The following is a 13,943-nucleotide window of genomic DNA, read 5'->3' on the forward strand; positions in this document are numbered from 1 at the left end:
TTCTAAGTTATGTATATAGTGCATTTGGCTATTATTAATTATATTACCATAATAACTTATAATGCGTTCTTCTGATTACAGCCTAAAGAAAAAATCACCATTTCTGTTACCTGGACACCATTGAAAGAAGGGGGAGTAAGGGAGATTGTGACATTTCTTGTAAATGATTTTCTGAAGCACCAGGCTATATTACTAGGAAATGCAGAAGAGCATAGGCAGAAAAAGGTAAGGTTTTAATCACTGTGATTTACTGGAAGGAAGTGTTTGTCGTGTACAAATGCTTTAGTGGGGAGGCATGAAGTGACATGTAACACCGCTTATTTAAAACTAATTGAGAACAGTTTGCAACTTTTTTAGCATATTTCATTTATTTTTACAGAGAAGTCTTTGGAATACCAGTAGGAAGATTCCAGCCTCTTCAAAACATACAAAAAGGACTTCCAAAAACCAGAATTTTAATGAATCATTTACTATTTCACAAAAAGACAGAATTAGGAACCCACTGCAGCCTTGTGAAAATCTGGCTATGAGTGAGTGCTGTTCCCCAACAGAAAACAGTTCTTTCCCCCTTGAAGAAAACAAAGTGCCCACATCCTCTGTTAGCCCCATTAGAGAATGCCAGAGTGAGAGCTGCTTGCCACTGTGTGGCCGCGGGCCTCCTGCCTGTTCATCTCTTCAGGGACCTGAAAATGCACAAAACTTAAAAGTACAAGATGCCAGCATTTCAAAAAAATTTGATTTTAATGAGGAAGTCGCAAATGAAACTTTTATTAATCCCATTAGTGTCAGTCACCAAAGTGAAGGGGATAGTAAACTCAGGCTTGTCCCAAACTGTTCTTCACCTTTGAATAGTACTCACACCCAGATACATTTTCTAAGTCCAGATTCTTTTGTGAACAACAGCTGTACATCTGATAATGGCCTGAAACCAGTGAAAAATGTTTTCTCAGATACATTTAGGAAAGATCCCTTAGACTCTGTATGTCTGGAACCCCAAACTAGACATGAAGTTTGCCAACCAATCTTAAGCCCAGATTCTTTTTTAAATGATAATTATGGACTTAAAAAAGGTCTAAACTTAGAATCAGTCAATCCTGTTTTGTCTCCAACACAATTTGGAAAGGATAACATGGTCCACGTAGGTCAGCAAATGGGTAAATTATCAGCATCGTCAAATAAAACTTCTCAGGATTGGAGAATAAATGAAGGTTTGGCATATAACCCTGAGTGTCTGCATGCACAAACTCCCAGCAGTAGATTTGAAAAACAAAACCCCATAGAAATGAAGTCACATGACTACACTTTTACAAAGCAAAAGCCCAAGATTTCTGAGCTTCAAGATGCTTTTTGTAACCAGAGCAAACAACCAAAAAGGAGACGCCCAATTCTTTCTGCCACTGTTACAAAAAGAAAGCCCACCAATGCCAGAGAAAAGCTACCTGAGATTAATAAACCAAACGCCAAAAGATGTCTTGAAGGTCTAGTAGGTGAATGTAGAAAAGAAGTGGATAACCTAAGGGAGAAAGGTTTTCATCCAGCTCTGCCAATCGTGGAGCCAGTAGTGAGTAAGCCTCCAAGTTACAGGGCTGAAGTAACACCTTCAGCTGCTGTAGTTGCTCGGAAAAGAAAGAGCAGCGGAACAGTGGAGGACACACATGGAAAGCCAGCAGTTGCAGAATGGATGGACGTGTGTGAAATCAAACGAATCCATTTTTCTCCTCTGCAATCTACACCATCAACTGTTGTAAGAACCACAAAGAAAGAAGCGCTCACCTCAAAGCGCGTAAGCAGCTTGGAACGGTCAGGCCTGAAGAAGAAAGCCGGTAAGTTGTCCGTAACGTTTCAAGTGGAAGTGTCGTTGAAGAATGCATTTATCTCTTGCTTTAGTGAGTTCTCTGATTTAGTACATCTGCTATTGATGGCCTTGTAGCAGTTTGTTAACAGAAATATAGGACACTTGTGATAAAGTGTTCGGAAATAATTATTAATCCTATAGCAGCTTAACTTTGATATTTTTGTTCATGAGTTTTCTGCTTAAATTATAACTTCAAAAATATTGTATCCAAATGACCTTGGCCCCCCCTGGTGGGATATTGTTATATATGCTTTTTATTTATTTTTTCCTTTATCTATTTCTATATTATTTTTCTCTTCTTTTTTAACAAGCAAAAGAGCAGCTTGAAACTCATCTTTCAGACCATTCACTCCTCTCTCTCTCAGAATGAACACTCATCTCTCTCTCAGAAAGTCTCTCCAATAACTAACCTGAAGAATTAAAAATATTTGTAGAACCTGGCCTTTTAGTTCCAGCATCCATGGGCTCTGCTCTCCTAAAAGCATCTTAAGTGCACGTTCCCATCGTCTCTGATCCCAGCCCTCCTTTCGGAGCCACGCTCCATTGTTTTTGTAACACCCACAATTTCTTAATTAGTAGTTTTCATAGCTCTGCCTGCTGTATCAGTTCCTTTCCCTATTTGGCTTGAATTTCTTCATTTTTCACAATCAGTACACTTACTTTCCTGCCTTCCTTCCCTGTGCTATCCTGACAGATTCCAACTAGCCCGCCAAGCAGCCCACCAGCCCACCAGCCCACCTTTCTCTGGGCTTATCTTACTTGTCTGCTCTGTGCCTGGACATTACCTTTAAGTCTTCATGACTTCTAACTACTATTTCGTTCTTGGCCATTTTTTGCCTGAATTTTTCTGGCTGGAAAAATTAGCCTTCCTTTTTGTTATAAGTTATATTATCCCCTTCATTTTTCCTGAAGCTCTCTTTTTTCCCCACTGTATCAGATTACAGTAGGTACTATTTACTGAGCACTTGTGTCTTTGGTCTGTAAGAATATTTTTCATGTTCTTTTTATAACCTTATCATATGTCACAGTTCTGAATGCCAACTGTACACATGTATTCTGTGTATGGTTTTCAGGATGGACTCCTAATATGTAGATATGTAATATTAGGTTTCTACCTGACTGTCCAACAGTGTCTTTTGCTTGCTTTATACAAAGCCAAAGTCTTCCTATCTTCTCAGTACCAACCTCAGTGGATGCTGCTACTAAATATCTCATTGCCTGGGACAAACACCTTGGAATTGTCCTTAATTGTGGTATTCTTCTCCTATCCTTTTTCTGTAAATTCCAAATCAGATCTGATTCTAAATATTTACATTTGAAAATGTTACTAGAAGGAAATTTCATTAGCCAATGGAATTATCAAAAGTTGAGTTTTTAGTACTTAAAATGAGAGCATGAATGTCCAAGAAACAAATAAATACCAATGTTAGTGACATCAAATAAGAAGACTATACTATTATGACTGCACTCTGTGTACATCATTAGGTTTCCTGCATAGGAGCTGAAAGTACCATTTATTAGTAATTGTATTGGCACATCAAAACTCAGAGTCCAGTATGTCCTTCTAGTACATCTTTAAAATTTAAATCAGTTGTACATGCCTGTTAGTAATATATCGCTGTTCACTGTCTTGTATAGGTACACTCTAAACAAATTCTTTGATTTTTAAGGAAATATCTCTTTTGACCTTCTAAAAAGCAGACAATAAATGGTTAAGAGAATCAAGAGAATCAGTGAGTTCATGAATAAATACACAAATGACCATGGAAGTTTTCTTGCTCAAACCTACTGTTTATTTGAAGCAGAAACTTAGTAAGACCTCTCTGCTAGATTCAGAGCGAATTATATACATTAGGCTTTGATTTATGAGCCTGTGTAACTTTGACTACAAAATCGCTCTATACTCCAGTATATTAATTATATAAATTGTGACTAAGTATAATACTCTTACTTATTATGATAATTGTATGAGTAGCATTTTGAATTTAATATTTCATAGTTCCTGACATAGTATACTTAAATTTTAGTTGCCACTGTTATTACTATTGTAGAAGTATTTTGCCACTCCTCACAGGTAATCGTAGCTTCATCTCTTGCTGCCCTGTCAGTAGGTTATATTTCTTAAATGAATCATGGTACATTCCTCTTCAGAAGGCCTTTCTAAAACCCTCTGATACTGCTGAAGGCTGACACAGCCTAATGACTGAGAACATGCCTGTCAGGTCTGCATTGCCCTGCATGTAGCACGGTCTGGAAGTGTGCACACACTAAGTTGTGGTTAGCTACATCAGGAGGGGGCGCTTTTGGAGTTCATTAAGTGGTTTGTGGTGTATAAACTTTAAGCTGTTGTTCCTTAATTTAATGAGTATGGGTGTTTTGCCTGACTGACTATGAATGATGTGTGTGCTAGTGCTAGAAGCCAGAGAGGGCAATGGATTCCCTAGGCTGGAGTTAACTGGTGGCAGTGAGTTGCCTTGTGGGATCTGAGAATTGAACCTAGGTCCTCTGGAAGAGCAGCGGGAGCTCTTACCCTCTGCATTCTCTCTCTAGCCCCCAGGTGTTGGCTGGTTTGTTTACTGATGTTTATAACATTGGCACCTACTGTTATTAAGTATCTCTTAAATGAATATGATAATAAAGATAATAAAGTTGAAATCTGAAATTTGTTACCTATTTGGAAACCTTCTATTTCTTAATGCTACTGTTTTTTTTTTCTATTTTACTTTAGATTCATTATTAAAAACACCTCTTTCAAAAACAAAGAAAAAGAGAAGATCCATGGTTGCTGTAGCACAGTCTCATCTGACCTTTATAAAGCCATTAAAGGCAGGCAAGTATTCATCGTATTTATCAGACTGAAAACCGCCATGCGAGGGAAATAATGCAGTTAGCTTTTGTTCCGACTGTATGTCGAACTTGAGAAGGTCTCAGCTCTCTTCAGCACAGAGTGATAGCAAGCATTGTTCAGTGGTTTAAAGATGATTTTGCTTGTACAAATGTCCCCTTGATCTATTTTTTCAAAAATGATTTTCAGGAAAATTCCTTATGTAGTAATTACTTATATTCTTAGCTATTCCTAGACACCCAATGCCATTTGCTGCAAGGAACATGTTCTATGACGAGCGCTGGAAGGAAAAGCAGGAGCAGGGCTTCACTTGGTGGCTAAATTACATCTTAACGCCTGATGACTTCACTGTAAAAACCAAGGTTTCTAAAGGTAACCGGTTTTGAATTACACGTAGCTGTATTATGCTGTACTTGAGGAGGTTTCACTAGCTCATTGTCTCAATAAAGCAGGAAAGTTATGTGATAATGAGGAACCCAGATGCCATTTGGGAGAATTTCAAAATGTTCTAGTGTTTACTTTCCAGGAAGAAATGGGAGTGGACAGGTAGACAGAGCGGGAGGAATCTCTTCTTGAGGAGAAGGAAACTCGACTGTTGCCCTGGCACAGAAATCAAAGGGTTAGTTCTAGGCCGAGACTGTAACACGTTACACTACTGTTAGTCTTCTTTGTAAGGAGGTGACTTCCTCACTGCTTTGTATTTCTTGGAGAGCATTTATGTGGAATTTCTGCAGTAAAGGAATCTCTGTATTATATGATTTATGCCATTATGCTTTTTTTCCTTAAAAAAAAGTACAATCAGATTTTTTTTTTCTTAAGATAAAATATGTTTTACAAAAACCCCAGATATAGGTGGAGAGACAGTTCAGTTGACAAAGCACTTGCCTTGAAGACTTAAGTTCCCAGAAGCCTCGTGGAAGCAGTCAAGGGCACTGCTGGGGCTGTATAGATGGGTGGATCCCTGGGGCTCACTTGTCGACTAGCAGGGAGACCATCTCAAAAAACAAGAAGGTGTAGTGCCCCCCAGGCGAGTCTTCTTGCCTCCAACATAGTCACACACATGTGCATATGCATGTATATGTAAGCATGCACACAGGATTCAAATTGTGCCATAATTTAACTTTATCATGTTCCTTACAAGCTTAACTTTTATTCAGAAAGATTTAGAAACAGAAACTTGTTGGGAGGCCATCTGACTCGTCTGCTTTAGAGTCATATTTGAAGTGCTCATATATGAAGTTATGTGTGAGGTTAATGAGAAGCTTACCTTGTGAGGCAGTCTGCAGCTAGAGCTTGGCAAAAGCTCCTAGTGAATGGAGGTCTCGGAGGGCAGAACAAATAGTCCTTTTTAGCATCTTACTGTGTATTCAGTTGCTGGGTTTGGGAAGGTGTGGAGGTGACGTGAAATCAGAAGCATTGTCCTGTTGTTTTTTCTAGTAAACGCTGCCACCCTTGTTTTGGGAGCAGAGAGCCAACATAAAATAAGCGTCCCGAAAGCACCCACAAAGGAGGAAGTGTCTCTCAGAGCCTACACCGCCAGCTGCAGGCTGAACAGATTACGTCGCGCAGCTTGCTCCTTGTTTACTTCTGAAAAAATGGTGAAAGCTATTAAAAAGGTTGAGATTGAGATTGAAGTTGGGCGGTTACTTGTTCGAAAAGATCGACACCTTTGGAAAGATATTGGTAAGGTTTTCGGGGAGTGGGGGGGCTAGAAAAGGGGAAATCATTTGAAATGTAAATAAAAAATATATCGAACAAAAAAAATTCATGAAAAAAAATACTACAAAGATAGCGAGTTCTATTTTTATCAGTTGTATTCATGGCTAATTGACAAAAATTATACCTGTTTATAATTGGATGGAGTCACACCTTGAGCAGTGAATGATAGTCACGATCTAGCTAAGTAACATCAAGTTATCTTAGTGTGTGTGTGTGTGTGTGTGTGTGTGAAGGGCATGTAAGATCTATTTTCAGCTCTGCAGTATAATGTTAGTAAATATAGTCACCATTCTATACAGCAGCTACCAAACGCTTACTCACCTTGCGTAACTAAAGCTTTCTGCTTTGTAGCCTACGTCTTCCTAGCCATGCCACCCGCCATTCTCTGCTTCCGTGGGCACGATCATTTCAGATGACATGTGCAGGAGAGATTGTACAGAATGTGACTCTTTGCCTGGCTTATTTTACTTAATGTCCTTCAGGGTCACCCATGTCATTAGAAAATGGCAGGATTTACCTTTCTTCAGAATAGATTAATATTCAGTGTGTATCTGTCTGTCTGTATCAGTGTGTCTATGTCTGTATGTGGATAAAGCACTCTTGCTTTATTAATTCATCTGCTGTAGAGACTGAGATTGGTTGCCTGTGCACCTGTCAGGCATGCTGATGTAACAGAACATGTAATTACCTCACTAAAATGCTGATCTCAGTTCTTCCTGAACATCCTCATTTGATGCTACATTTTTTTGACTGCCTAAAACCTCACAGATAAAATTGTGGGTCACATGTTTAGGAAATATAACTCACTTTTCTGTTTTGCACTGTAGAGGTTTGCTTGTTTATTTATTTATTATAATTGATATTTTTTTTAATATTCTCTGTTGAGGTATATTTACTATCTCTGTTAGTGACACTTAATTTTTTTTTAACCTATGTTTCAGGAGAACGCCAAAAAGTACTGAATTGGCTCTTATCATATAATCCTCTGTGGCTACGAATTGGTCTGGAGGTGAGTGTTCAGGTTCATTGTTTGTTTTATTTTTATTATTTTGAAGACTTATTTTTATTATCTTAATTATGTGTGTGTGTTTTGGGGGTATATGCATATGAAAGCAATGTTAAATCCCCTGGAGCTGGAGTTAGAGGCTGTTGTAGTCTTCTGGTGTAGGTTCTGGGAATTGAACCCAGGTCCTCAGGAGGAGCACTATGTGCTCCTAACCACTGAGCCATCTCCCCAGCCTGAGCACTTCATTTTAAAAATTACATGCTTTCAGTAGAATACACTCTTTCATAAAATGTGGTTTTTAACTTAGAATAGTTAATTCATTTGGTTGACTAGATTTAATCTTCCTATATAGCATATCAGGTCAGTTGGTAAATATTTACTGGGTGAATAGATTATATTCTTTTAAGTTATTAGCATATTGTTTCAAAGTAATTTGCTTATGAATTATTTTATTTGAAGGTTTTGGTCCACATGATGATGATGATTTTACCCTTTTATTGAAAATAGATTCTTCTCTTTCTCTCTCTTTTTTTTTTCCTTTTTTGGTTTTTGGTTTTTTGGATCTGTTTTTTTTTTTTTTTTTTTTTTTTTTTTTTTTTTCTGAGACAGGGTTTCTCTGTATAGCCCTGGCTGTCCTGGAACTTACTCTGTATACCAGGCTGGCCTTGAATTCAGAAATCCACCTGCCTCTGCCTCCCAGAGTGCTGGGATTACAGATGTGCACTACCACTGCCGGCTGATTCTTTTCTTATACACTATCTCTTGGCTACAGTTTTCCCTTGTCTGGTCTTCCCATTTCTGCCTCTTCTCTCCTCCCATTTGAATTCACTCACTTTCTGTCTCATTAGAAAAGAACAGGCTTCTAAACACATAACAACAAAACAAAATAAAATATAATAGATAAAACAAAACCATCACTTGGATGTTGGACAAGGTAAACCAACAGAGGGCAAAGAGCCCAAGATCAGGCCAAAGAGTCTGAGCCCCTGGTTCACACATTCAGGAACCCCATAGAAACACTGAACTGAGAGCTGTAGTCCATACAGAGGGCCTGGTGTAGACCTGTCTAGGCTCTATGCTTGGGGCTCCAGTCTCTGAGTCACAGGAGCCTTGCTCGTAGATTTAGAGGGCCTTGTTCTCCTGCTGACAAAATGGCAGGTTACAGAATGGGAAAAGATTCTCACCAACTCCACATTGATAGAAGACTAATACACAAAATATGTAATAAATTCAAGAAGCTAACTATCAACAAATAATCCATTGAAAAATGGGGTAGAGATCTAAACAAAGAACTCTCAGCAGAGGAAACTCAAACAGCTAAGAAACATGTGAGTTCACTGCCCTTAGCCATCAGGGAAATGCAGATCGGAATAACAGCAAGAGTCATCGTCTGCCTGTCCTGAGTGGCTGAGCTCATTAACACAGTAGCAGTCCGTGCTGGTGAGGATGCGGAGCAGGGGGAACACTGCTACACTGCTAGGGGAGTGCTAACTTGTACAGCCACTGTGGAAAGGTGGGAATCCCTGGCTCTCAGTCTTTCTGCCTCTTTCTCTGTGTAGCTCCCTGAACCCCAATGGGAGGAGTTAATGGAGACATCCCAGTTAGAACTGAATGGCCAGAGTCTCTCACTCTCTGCCTGTTGCTCAGTTGTGGGTCTCTGCTGTTAGTTTCCCTGTCTGCTGGCCGGCCAGTCTACGTTATTGGCATACTGTTACAGAGGGATTCACTGTGTGTTCTTTTATTTTGTACATAATTTGTTGACAGGTATAGTCAGTTTTGAATTTTTTATTTTTAATCCCATCAATAAAAATGACAGCTAAGATGTTACGTTAGGGTAAGCTTTGACTTTATATTAGTATGTGAGCAAAGCACTTTTATAAGTGTTCAGATGGAATGTTTCTTATAGTAATACCATATAGATTGATTTATGCATATTTACATAAATATACTAATTTATGTAGAAATACCTAAAGTTAAAATAGACTGATAGTCAGGTGTAGTGGCTCATGCTTGTAGTCTCTGCCCAGGGGAGGTGGAGACAGAAAAATCTTTTCATGTTTAAAGTGAGTCTTTTCTACATAGTGAATTCCAGGATAGCCTAAGCTACATATTAAGCTAATTGCAACAACTCTGTAACAGTCTTGTTTGGAGAATCATTGCATGGCAACACAATTGCATGCTAACACTGCATGAGAGTGGTTCACATGCTAGCATCTGTATGTGATGAATCACGGCTAAAATGTTTTATTTCAGTTGTTACCCTCTCAATAGTAAATAAGTCACATCAGCTGGCTCTGCTTCATATGTTAAATAATAATTCTGTAGTCTCAGTAAGTAGATACTGTCCCTATATTGTCCCTCTTCCCTGAATTTGGGACCTACCAAGCTGTTATTTATTTTATTTTATTTTATTTTATTTTATTTTGTGGAAAAGGCTATAAACAAAACAAAAAAAAAATTACCAGGTAGAAAACAAAATTACTAGGTAGAAATTCGCAAGGCCTGTTTATTTTTATTTTATTTTATTTTATTTTTAAAGATTTATTGAGCCACCATGTGGTTGCTGGGATTTGAACTCAGGATCTCTGGAAGAGCAGTCAGTGCTCTTAACCACTGATCTATCTCTTTAACCCCTAGGGCCCCCCCCCACATTAAGATTTCTTTTATTCATATGAATACACTGTAGCTGTCTTCAGACACACCTGAAGAGGACATCAGATTCCATTACAGATGGCTGTGAGCCTCCATATTGTTGCTGGGCATTGATCTCAGTACTTATGGAGGAGCAGCCAGTGCTCTTAACCTCTACAGTTGCAGTCCCTTTTTAAAACTGCCATTTTAAAATTAGCCTTATTAATTTTAAATTTATTTTGAGTTATACATAAAAATATAGAACTATTGTGTATTACTATGTAATGTTTATATATATTAATTAAATTATATAGATTTTATATTAGATCAATATACAATATATAGTATATATTTGTTATGTATACAACATATATATATTATCTAATTAATCTTTAACATTTATTTCTTCAAGCATTTATCATTTCTTTATGCTAAAACTTTTAAAATTCTTTCTGGATTTTGAGTAGAATTTCAGCATTGTTATTCTTAACCACTGTTACCCCACTATGCCACGGCATCCCAGAACTGCTCACTCCAACCCATGCTCGACTTCCATCCATATTAAGTTGCTCAAAGTATTCCCAAGCACTGCTGGGAGACAGGAGAGACGTAATTGCAGCAGTAGGCAGTGGGGCTGTGTAGTCCTTTCACTGGGAAGCGGGTGTCAGTAATTGAACCCTAATACACTTTACCTTATTCCAGACCTTAGGCGGTTTGCATAGGGCATAATGTTTGATGATACTATAAAAGCTTCAAGAGCCAAACATAAGAACATAAAGATAAATTTCCCTGTTTCTAACAATTAATACTTGTCTGCTTTCATCTTTTCCTGTTTTTCCATGTAGGCTTACAGAATACAATTTATATTTTTAGCTTTCTTCTAAATGCCTTGAAAAACATCAGTAAGCATGTGAATGTTAAGACTATTTCACATTTATAGTTGCTTATGGACATACCTGTACTTCTCAGTGATTTCCTCCAGTTGTTTATAGATGGCCTTTCACATGAGCTGTTGTAGAAGTTAGATTATTTTAATGATGTGCTGTCTAAGACAGTGATTAAATTTGAGCAATGAGCGTATTCATTGGAGGTCTGTAATTGAGAGAGAAAAGTTAAAATGTAGCTGGGCTTTCTTGGAAGGCGAGTAAGCTTGTCTGTCCACGTTTAGAAGCGTATCTTACACACTGAACAGGTGTGCAGGTTGTGTGCACAGTGGAAGGACGTTCTATAGCGGCCAGCTCACTTCTCTGCTGTTGTATATTTCTTACAAGACAGCAGTTTGCTCTCCCCAACAGCTTCCTCTTCCACTTAGGGTTAGAGTAACCCTGGCCTGGCCTTGTCGTCTCTTTGCAGACAGTTTTCGGAGAACTGATCCCTCTGGCAGACAACAGTGACGTCACGGGATTGGCAGTGTTCATTCTGAATCGCTTACTTTGGAATCCTGACATAGCAGCTGAATATAGACACTCCACTGTTCCCCTCCTGTTTCGGGATGGTGAGTATCTCTGCACAGTGCAATACTGTTACAGAGCTTGTCATCGTCCCTGGTAGTTTGAATTTTACTTCTCAAATCAATTTAAATAGGTCCCTGCTTTTGACTAGCTTTTTTTCCCCTATCCTCACTTGCCCTTTCCTGCATCACTGTTTCTTCCTGTGGTCTCCACCCACTGCCTCGCCCCCATAGGCTGTGAGGCTGCTGGGGACTGTGTTTGTTTTGCTGCTAACTACTCAGAACCTAGGATGATGCTTGTTTATCATAGTAAGTGTTCATCAAATAATCTGTTGAATGAGACCAGATATATCTCATTGCTGTCACTGTGTTGTCTCTTCCATGCATTGGACATACCATTAAATGGTACTTGTCCTGTAGAATAATTAACAGACTCATACCTGTAAATTAAATAATTCTGTAAACTAAGTTTTTCCTTATTTACATACCTGTAAATTAGGAAACTAATTCTGAAAGAAACATATCTATAAACTAAGAAAAAAATACATGATAATTTTAGGGATACTTGCTACCAGCTTTGCTAACTTACGGTTATCATTGCCTTTCAAAGATAAACTTACTGCTGTTTTGTTTTGTTTTGTTTTGTTTGTACTTTAAGGTCACGAAGCAGCTTTGTCTAAGTTCACATTGAAAAAATTGCTGTTGTTGATCTGTTTCCTTGACCATGCTAAAAATTCCAGACTTATTGATCATGATCCTTGTCTGTTTTGTAAAGATGCTGAATTCAAGGTACCATTTTTATTTTATGCCTTATATTTTCCTTTCCAAATTTTTTCCTACTTCGGTAGTATCTTAGTCAGGGTTTCTATTCCTACACAAAACAAAATGACCAAGAAGCAAGTTGGGGAAGAAAGGGTTTATAGAGTTTACACTTCCACACTGCTGTTCATCACTAAAGGAAGTCAGGACTAGAACTCAAGCAGGTCAGGAAGCAGGAGCTGATGCAGAGGCCATGGAGGGATGTTCCTTACTGGCTTGCTTCCCTTGGCTTGCTCAGCCTGCTCTCTTATAGAACCCAAGAATACCAGCCCAGGGATGGCACCACCCACAAGGGGCCCTCCCACCTTGATCACTAATTGAGCAGATGCCCCACAGGTGGATCTCATGGAGACACTTCCCTGACTGAAGCTCCTTTCTCTGTGATAACTCCAGCCTGTGTCAAGTTGACACACAAATCCAGCCAGTTCAGGTGGCATGTTTTCTATTGTGAAGAGCATTGGTATTCCAGTGAAGACAATCTGAAATGGAACAGCAATGGGAGTTTGCATAGTGGCCTTTCATTACTCTTTTCCCCCTCCTAGGACTCAATTTATCCATGATTATGAGTCTCATTTTTATCCTCTTAGAATGTACTTGTAGACCTCATACCTCTGATTTAAAATGCCTGATTTTAGTTGAATGACAGTTTCCCATTACTTTTTTACTCTTAATTTTGACTTGAGAATGAACTAGGTTATGCTAATATAGAAAATTAATTTGGGGGAGAAACTTTTTCCCTAGTTTGAGTTGTATGTTGCCAAACTAGCTTTTGTAATTAATTGTGAACAATTTTTACAAGGTTTTTAATTGAAAATATGAGTTTGCATTTGCCTTGGTTATAGGCAGTCTATTTATACTCCATGTATTATTTCTATAAGTACAGGATTGTTTGAAGGATTTGTTGTTATCAGAAATAAAAGATATAATACTGAAACATACCTGATCTCTGTCCATAGGCTAGTAAAGACCTTCTTCTAGCCTTTTCACGAGATTTCCTAAGTGGTGAAGGTGACCTTTCTCGTCACCTTAGCTTATTGGGGTTACCCGTGAGCCATGTTCAGACGCCACTTGATGAATTTGATTTTGCTGTCATGAATCTTGCGGTGGACTTGCAGTGTGGGGTTCGCCTTGTGTAAGTATAAGCTAAAGATTTACTTAATGGGATAAGCTAAAAAATATTTTTTAAAACATGTCTTTCCTGGATTAATACTTAATTTTTTTGATCATTATTTTTTTATTAGATACTTGTTTTATTACATTTCAAATGTTATCCCCTTTCTTTATTACCCCTCTGAAAAGCCCCTATCCCATCCTCCCATCTTCCTGCTCACGAATAACCTCCACTCCCACTTTCTTGTCCTGGCATTCCCCTACACTGGGGCATCAGGCCTTCACAGGACCAATGGCCTCTCCTCTCATTGATGTCTGAAAAGGCCATCCTCTGCTACATATGCAGCTGGAGCCATGGGTCCCTCCATGTGTACTCTTTGGTTGGTGGTTTAGTCCCTGGGAGCTCCAGGGGTACTGGTTGGTTCATATTGTTGTTCCTCCTATAGGGCTGCAAACCCCTTCAGCTCCTTGGGTTCTTTCTCTAGCTCCTCCATTGGGGACCCTGTGC

General features: G+C 38.7%; 1 protein-coding gene across 1 annotated transcript in view; it reads left to right on the forward strand.

Annotated features, from left to right (window-relative positions):
• Positions 1-13,943, forward strand: part of Aspm (assembly factor for spindle microtubules) — a 44,836-nt gene that overhangs the window by 2,674 nt on the left and 28,219 nt on the right. The window contains exons 2-10 of the mRNA XM_052200777.1: positions 82-225; positions 380-1,823; positions 4,584-4,685; positions 4,926-5,072; positions 6,138-6,383; positions 7,361-7,428; positions 11,410-11,551; positions 12,165-12,295; positions 13,282-13,457. Of these exons, the coding sequence (XP_052056737.1) occupies positions 82-225; positions 380-1,823; positions 4,584-4,685; positions 4,926-5,072; positions 6,138-6,383; positions 7,361-7,428; positions 11,410-11,551; positions 12,165-12,295; positions 13,282-13,457 (2,600 nt within the window). The remainder of the gene's footprint in view (positions 1-81; positions 226-379; positions 1,824-4,583; positions 4,686-4,925; positions 5,073-6,137; positions 6,384-7,360; positions 7,429-11,409; positions 11,552-12,164; positions 12,296-13,281; positions 13,458-13,943) is intronic.

This window comes from Apodemus sylvaticus, chromosome 12 (genome assembly GCF_947179515.1).
Source record: "Apodemus sylvaticus chromosome 12, mApoSyl1.1, whole genome shotgun sequence".
NCBI lineage: Eukaryota > Metazoa > Chordata > Mammalia > Rodentia > Muridae > Apodemus > Apodemus sylvaticus.